The following is an 8,303-nucleotide window of genomic DNA, read 5'->3' as shown; positions in this document are numbered from 1 at the left end:
TGTGTGCTGCAAGACAACTCATGTCTGTGCAGGAGACATCAGAGTAAGTCTCAGTAGTTTTGTAGCATCTTCCTGAATCTTTGTGGTTTTTAGTTTAGTTTCTCTCCAGTCTCTCCTGTTTCTACTTTCCAATATCTGCTATTTTACCGTTTCATCATGTATGCATTGAGCTGTTTCAGAAGTCGTGTTACTGCTGGCGAAAACCCAGCATTTCCTGATTTTACTGATTCATAATAAAAGCTTTTAAATATGTAATCACATAAAATAACAGAGGACTTTTACTGTTAAGAATTTATAGGAACGTAAACGTGTTTATAACTGAATTAGCGGAGCAGTTAGAGGCTATTCTTCTATAATACTGTGAGATGGAATGGAATTACAGCCACTCCTTGACTATTAAACAAGACAAGAGCGTCATCAGTTGAAGACATGCCTTCAAGCAGGAAGCTATGTTGTCATGGAAATGAAAATCTCAGGTGCCAAGCCGAGCCAGCACGTGTATGGTAAAGCCCAAAGGTGTGACTGAGTTTTGAGACACAATAATGACACTATGAGACACATAGTGACAGATATGACTGTGTCTTATAATTACGTGAAAGTCCAGATGATTAGGATAAAACACTTTGTTATGGTGGGTTTTATTTAAAAACACATTTTCATATGAGACAAAGTTATTTATGTTCCAGATACTCAGTTCAATACTACGGCTATATTGTGTGGGAGGAGGTTTGGGCACTAAAACACACCACGATGAGTCTGCGTTCACACACACACACACGCTCAGTGTTGGTGGAGTGATTTCCACATCTCTCCGTTACATGTCGATCTGCTCACTGATGACAGTTTGACAATATTTTCATTCAGCTTGTGGCTCAGTGTTTCCCGACAAGATGTTCATTTACATGGATCAGTGGAGTTGCTATGGTTATTGCTGATGAGTCACTCAGGGTTGGGAGCTGATCTTATTCTGAATACAGCACAATGAGAAGATACTGAAAATAGATGAGTGGGAACTGTGTGGAGGTGTTGATAAAAACAAGGCAGATTTGTTTGTACGGGCACCATTTGATTATTAAATGTTGTGTGTGGGAGAAAAATATGATTCTCCCAGGTCATTCTGTCCTCATATGATAAGAGGTCATACGTATCCTGTACAGACGTTAATGTCTGGATAAGGATAGTGAAGACTGCTCTATGAGTTTATATCTCATGGTCTCTGCAACCTGGTTATTCAAAGCTACAGAACAGATGTCTACAGAACCAAGCCAAAGCAAAGCTGTGTAAAACTCGTAAGGAGGCCTTCGATCTATCTATGTTAGCAGACTTAGTGTCTGTGACCTATTTACCTCCTATTCCTCTGGCTAGAGGTGAGGAACTCTGCATTCACCCCCTTGCTATGTTGTTAAACAGATAACCATTTATGGGAGGGATGCTTCCTGAGCTGGAGATATAATTCGACCATTTGGGAAGACTTGTTAAGGATTATCATGGCGTCACTCTGTGCAGACAGACGTGCTGTTATTTTGCTCCTCCAAGATCATGTTTTATAAACTATCTCAACGTAAGTCATCGGTGTCTCTGAGTCTGCTTCATCTCTCCTGAATGGTCAAGGGAGCCAAAATTCCACAACATTGTGAATACTGATGCAGCTGAAAGCAGACATTTAAAAAGGGAAAACACATAACAGTTGATTGTTAAATGTACAGTGATTTATTACTGAAGAGGAAATGTGGATAATAAAACTGAAAAGATATCCATTACAGTCAACATCAACAAATATTACAGTTGATGCCACTCATGTTTGTATGGGAGCAGTGGGCAGCATCCTTGAGTCAGTGGGTGAGATGTGGCGGGGTGTCAGGTTCCTCCTTTAAACCCAGCGATGTACCAGGTCGGGTTTCCCTCACAAAATCAAGTGTAGTCTGGAACTGTCGATAAACGTCTGTAGAGGTACGTCAGTCTCACAGAGTTGAGCTGTAGCTGCTGTTAGCTGGGACCTTGCTCTTCTTCCTGCCTCATCCTCTTCCGCAGCTGCTCACCGATATCAGCCAGAGGGTTCATTTTAGCAGAGAGGGTCTTCACTGCGTCACTAAACCGGCTGGTTTCAGTTTCCCTACAATAAAGGCCAAACACATAAATGTTCAGATTTTTAAAGGAGAGCAACATTTTACTGCTAAATGTGCAGGATGACAGAACCAAATTTCAAAGAAGTTACAACATGAAAAGCTGCTTACAGGAGTTTGCGTTTCTGTGACTGTTTCATCTGACTGAAGTCTGTTGGCTCAGGTCTCTTCACCGGCCTGAAGGGAGGCAGGACAAAGAAAAGGATATGTTTACATTCACCACTACAACAAAATGCAGTACATCCTCATTCCTAAACAACTGAATAGGTTGATGGCCATCGACTCCCAAAACAACATACGTGTATGTCACCGTTCCCAACAACATGCCTGTTGCAGCGCAACAGCAACAGACATACAGGACCTTCAGCGTATGGATGCTTCTTGGTTCGGTTTAGGCACTAAAACTACTAACAGTGGATGCTTCTTGGTTCAGTTTAGGTACTAAAACTACTAACAGTGTTTACTTCTTAAATATCTTTTACTTCAGTCTGTCTTACAAACTGAAACAGAGACAAATGGAAGGGTATCAACAAGCCAGCAGCCTTAACTTCAACGTATTGTGGCTGAAAAGGGGCAAAAATTATTGTTTGCACCCAAATGTTTTGTTTCTATCACAGCCAATTGGAGCTGGAGCTGACAAACACTTGTGACTACAGCAAAATCACATGCAGTATACTGTATGTACAGTACATATCATATAGCATTTTGTGTAGTTTACACTTTTTTGTAGTTAGTCTCCAATTAATCAACATACCCAACCATTATATACAGGGAATGATGCCTTACATGCACCATTGGACAACATGATAGTGACATTGCCAAAACAATTAACAAAAACAAAGAAAAACATACTGTATACTGACTGTTGAGTTGTTTTCTTTTACTTGTGCCCACAAGCACAAGGACTACAGTTGATGGGAGGTGGACTGTGTTTAGAACATCAATGCTTGGTGCTCACACACAGTCAGAGCTGATGGACAGTGTTTACCTCATGTCAAACTTTTAATATGAAGATGCCAAGCACATTATCATCACCATCTTGTTGCTGCTGCTTACATTCACCCTGACGCAGATTCAAAAGATGCACTACCTGTTTATGCATATTTGTATATAAATAACTCTATACATGTTCTGCAATTTATGTACCAGGAATGAGTTTGTGAACTTCCATTTTATTATGTGTAATGATGAATAAATTAACTTGTAACTTGTATACTTTTATTTCCAGTGAAGTCTGGAATCTGGACAGAACTTGTCTCTTGTACAATTTTTACACCAAAATGAGCATGTATGTGCAGTTTAAAAAATAATAGCGATTGTTTCCTTTCACACTGAACAGCAGATAATGAACCTGATCAGACTACATCCAGAAGACTTTAAACTAGTTTGTAATTGTCCTTATAAATAACATTCTGAATTAGACACATTGGGTTTTTTCAGAAGCTGAGGAGTAAGACATCTCTCCATTTTCATCTCTGTTGTGAGTTGCATGTGTGCAGTACTAATCAGGCAACTGGCATGGAATGGGTAGTGACAAGGAAGCCACTGACAACATCACTGTGGTTACGTTTTTAATACCTATTGTTTCAGTCTCTGTGTCACATTGTATAACTGACAGTGTGACAACAGTCAACAGATGGAGACTCATCAGTCCGTCTGCTCTTACGGTCGCCATCAGAGCTGCTAAGTCTTTAACTCACATCTAATCTTCTCAAGAACAAAAGAAATGTGAGAATTACGGAGCACCACACTTAAAAATCGACAACTGTCATGTTGACACCTGATGCCTGCCACAGCGGGCACCTTGGCACTTACACTTTGTTCTTCCTGCTTTTGCGGCGAGCAGTGGGGGCTGTGGCTGCGGGGGCGATGAGCTGAGAGAGCTCTGGCAGGGCGTCGGCCAGTGGCCTCATGTCTCCCACTACGGGCGTGGCCTGCCTCCGGGCCTCGGCTGCCTGCTGCTCTTTGGCCTGTTTGATGGAGCTGATCTCTGAGAGGAGAAGCGAGAGGGAGAGTTACATCCAAGCTGAACACAACAATAAGAAGTGAAGCAGGACTGAGTGTCAGTGAAGGGTGAGAGGTCTCCATCTGCGAAACACAACTTCATTTACAGAAAAGTGTCAGTGTGAAGCACGGAACAGTTTAAAGGTCTGCTGAGAACACCTTTTACAGTCTGATGCTGATGTTAGCACACAGCTAGCATACAGCTTTGTTGATTTCACCTGAACCTACAGAACCACAGGTATGCTGAGTGGTTCTGTTTTAGTTTGCTTTACACAGAAACCGGCAGGATTCAAGTTTGAACTGACGTAATGCTGGTCTGTCAGAGGTCTTCCGGAACAAGCACTAATGACAGCTGAGGGGCATGAAGGAAAAATCTAAAGACTGACATTGAAAAACATCAAAATACAAAAATATATGGAAATTGTGTTTTATTTTTCAGTGGAATTTATATCAGTGCCAAATATTTGTCTCAATGTCAATGTTTCCTTTTTCAGTTCAGGTTTTGTTTTCAATGCCAAATTTTATTTTTGATGTTTTTGCGACCAAGGTAAGACCTTAACCTCTACATCTCCAGGCTTTAATTACATGTGTGATAAACACTTTGTCCTGTAATATGTAGACAAAAGGACAATATGTCTGGTTCTGTTTCACCTGCATCCTCATGGTTTGCTGGGACTAAAAAACTAAGAAAAGCACTGACTGATGTGTAAACTATTTACAATCACAAGTTCCCAGCCTCAAACACTGGCCTGAGCCCGTAAACATCCCCACTGGTCGGATTGTACTGTCTCGACCCTGTGTCCATGATCTGAACAAAGCTAATATTTCATTCTAATTTTCTTCTAATTCCTGAAAGCTGTCAGCCATGGAGCCGCTCTCTGGTTTCAGCAGGATTGAGTCGCACGGCCATTAGCACCTAATTATATGCCTGAACAGGATATGTGTTGTGTTACCCAGAAATTGATTGGCTCAGCAGAGGGGTACGGTTACAAGCCTGATCGCAATTATGGGAGATGATAGCAGCAGTCATGATGTTGGGGAGAGGAGTTATAATCACAGACTGACTCAAAGATGGACCTTCAGCCAGAAAGTCCAAAACTCAGAGACATACTGATCGGACAGAAAAGTATTGAATAGCTGGCTTAGACATCTGTAATCATTATTTACACTGACAACCAAAACCACAACTTTCTAAAGCAGATAAACTGAATCTTCAGTCTAAGATCTTTGATTGCTTCATAAACAGACTCTAAAAGCTGTAACAAGTAAAGTTCTCTTTGTTGTCCAAACAACTAACCAATGCAGATAATGAGAGACGGATTAATCAACACTGAAAACAATAGGAAGCTGCAGCCCTCACTGTTTAAAAAAAAGTACATTTTTTATTTTTTAAGCGCCAAAATTTTATTAAATAGCTGCTCACTGTATTTTTTATCAATATAGGAAATTTGTTGGGGACTACTTTCAGTGGCAGATTAATCCACATTTGGTGCTCTAGTGACAAAATGTACTCTCTACTGCCAAAAAACATTGCTTATATTAAATTCTTAACTGGGTCAATAGAGTGAAAGTCTGCAATAAACCATAAATAAAAATAAATAAACAAAACACACTTAATATTAATAAGGGAGAATTCACAGATGCCAAGATGGCTATGGTTTGCTTGTCCAAGATGTAATTTAAATATGTTGAATTAAAGATTTAAATCCCACTTCCACTGTTAGAAGAAAGGATGGTACTTATACCATATATTCAGGGGTGATTTTGTAAAAATAAATAATGTCAAACAATGTTCTGACCTGTGTCAGTGCATTCCTACTTAAGTGCTGAGTGCTGCACAAACTCACTGTTGAGCCATCTCTCCCTCCTCTCCTTCATCTTCTCTTTCTTTGACTTGACTTTCTTCTCTTCTGGGCCTGTGAAAACACACACACACACACACACGCACACGCACACAAAGAGAGAGAGAGAGTTACGTGACAGCACACATCAAACCCAGCTAGGCTCCACTCAGCAGAGGGAGAAGTCTACTAATTAAACATGAAGAGAGGCAAATTCATAAATGTGTTAAAGATACATCAAAGGTGGCGAGGGACTGACTTGGCTGCAAGCTACAGCCAGCCTCCACCCGCTCCACCCGCTCCACCCGCTCCACCCGCTCCACCCGCTCCCTGAGTGAGAGCAGTGAGAGAGGGAAGGCTGGATGACAACACACACTGAGCTCTGTTTAACACACCAGCAGGTTTTTGATTTTTAACACCTTTTTTACAAATAAAATCTGAGGAGAATATGTTACTTCACTTTTAAGTCTACATGGATGAAAAGTCCTTAAGAAATGTTTGAAATTCTAAAAGCTAGTGAGCTCACATGTCAATAGGTCTGATAAAGACTGTGGAAGCTTTAAAAAAAAACAAAGTAAGTGGACACTGAGTGACTACTACTACTTTTTCAAAGGTCAAGAGTGAAGTTTCAAGCTTAATTTACATCATTTTGTACTTGATTTGGTGTCGTAATTCAAAAGACTTCTAGACAAGATTGTGTCCTTTGCTTTAAGCATTTCTGCATAAAAAATGAATGAAACCTTTCCTTATTCACACTTGAGTGAATAAAATGATGAGGCAAATTTTGACTTGAACCACTTCCCACAACTTCAACAGGTGGATGATGGAGACTTGGGGGGCTGGGGGCTGCGTGGATGTAAAGTTAAGAAGAACTTTCTGTAGTCTGAAACTTACTCAGTGCTGATTTTAATTAAGTCATTAAAGAAAAATACACAGCTGTTGTCATTAACATGGATTTGTGCTGATTTTGTCAAATGATGTTGCAATAAGAAAATAATGATTTTACTACTGCAGCACAACATGAAATGTTGACATGACATGACTGCTGGTTAACATTTAGAGTTTATGAGCCACAATTCAAGAACTTTTTCATCCTCGTCCAGTTGTTTGAACAACAGCAGCTGAACGAAATGTAAAAGGGAAGTATATGGTGAATTCAGCTCCGTTAAAACGTGAAAAGTGATGGTGACCACAGAGACAAAGAGGAGATTGAACAGTAACAGACTGTGTGTAGCCTTGTCACTTTCCGCTGTCTGCAGTGATTTCAAGGCAACAACTTTTTGTCATCTGTAACATTTTCACTGATAACCCATTTTAAACGTTAATGACCCAACACAGCTGTTATCATTAACCTGTATTTATATTGTTTTTAATGATTAGGTAAGCCAGGTTATCTGTCTCACTCTTTTGCCAGATGTTGGCTGTGATGCAGTTATTTGTTCCTGAAAAGACACATTTTTTAAATTGTTTAACATGGCATTTCACAAAATACGACATTTCAGAAGTCACAACAACATAAAACAACAACTTTTGAAAAACACATTTCTGATTACGGAAAAGATGTGTTTTCTGAAATGTTTTGCTGAACGCTGTGATTTTTAAAATGTCATGATTTGTGAAATGCTGTGTTATATGAAAATTTCAGGTTTTCTGAAATTTCTTGTTTATTGAAATGTGCTTTCTGAAATGATGTGTTTTCTTAAATGTGTTTCATGGAAGTTGTGTTTTTGTGAATGTGTTTTGTGTAAAGTTATATTTTCTCAAATGTGTTTTGTGTAACGTTTTCTAAAATGTGTTGTGCTGTGTTATCTAAAAATGTCATGTTTTCTGAAATGTTGCTTTGTTTAACGTGATTTTAAAAATGTAATGTTTTCTGAAATGCTGTGAAATCTGAAATTTCATGGGGTTTTTTTTTTCTTATTTTCTGAAAGGTTGTGTTTTGTGGATTTGTTTTCTAAAATGTGTTTTGTGAAATGTTCTTTTGTGTGACATGTTTTGTGAAATGTTGCGTTTCTGTGACATGTTTTGTGAAATGTTGCGTTTGTTTGACATGTTTTGTGAGATGTTGTGTTTGTGTGACATGTTTTGTGAAATGTGTTTGTGTGACATGTTTTTTTTAAATGAGGTGTTTGTGTGACATGTTTTGTGAAATGTTGTGTTTGTGTGACATGTTTTGTGAAATGCCGTGATACTGAAATATATTTTCTGAAAGGTGCTCTCTGAAACGTTGTTGCATTTCCTGAAATGTTTTGTATTTCAAATTGTTGTGTTTTCACCCTCCGGACCACCTTATGGACACAATCAAAAATGTACAATATATAAATAGGAATTAACA

The 8,303-nt window shown here is 39.2% G+C and overlaps 1 protein-coding gene across 1 annotated transcript in view; it reads right to left on the bottom strand.

Annotated features, from left to right (window-relative positions):
• Positions 1-1,687: 1,687 nt before the first annotated feature.
• The window catches only part of slx9 (SLX9 ribosome biogenesis factor), a 30,446-nt gene continuing 23,830 nt past the window's right edge, over positions 1,688-8,303 (bottom strand). Inside the window, exons 3-6 of the mRNA XM_073495422.1 lie at positions 5,975-6,043; positions 3,939-4,113; positions 2,235-2,300; positions 1,688-2,113 (exon numbers count right to left, since the gene is read on the bottom strand). Of these exons, the coding sequence (XP_073351523.1) occupies positions 1,987-2,113; positions 2,235-2,300; positions 3,939-4,113; positions 5,975-6,043 (437 nt within the window). The 3' untranslated portion in view covers positions 1,688-1,986. The remainder of the gene's footprint in view (positions 2,114-2,234; positions 2,301-3,938; positions 4,114-5,974; positions 6,044-8,303) is intronic.

This window comes from Pagrus major, chromosome 24, assembly GCF_040436345.1.
Source record: "Pagrus major chromosome 24, Pma_NU_1.0".
NCBI lineage: Eukaryota > Metazoa > Chordata > Actinopteri > Spariformes > Sparidae > Pagrus > Pagrus major.
This window is presented reverse-complemented; position numbering and strand designations above follow the sequence as displayed.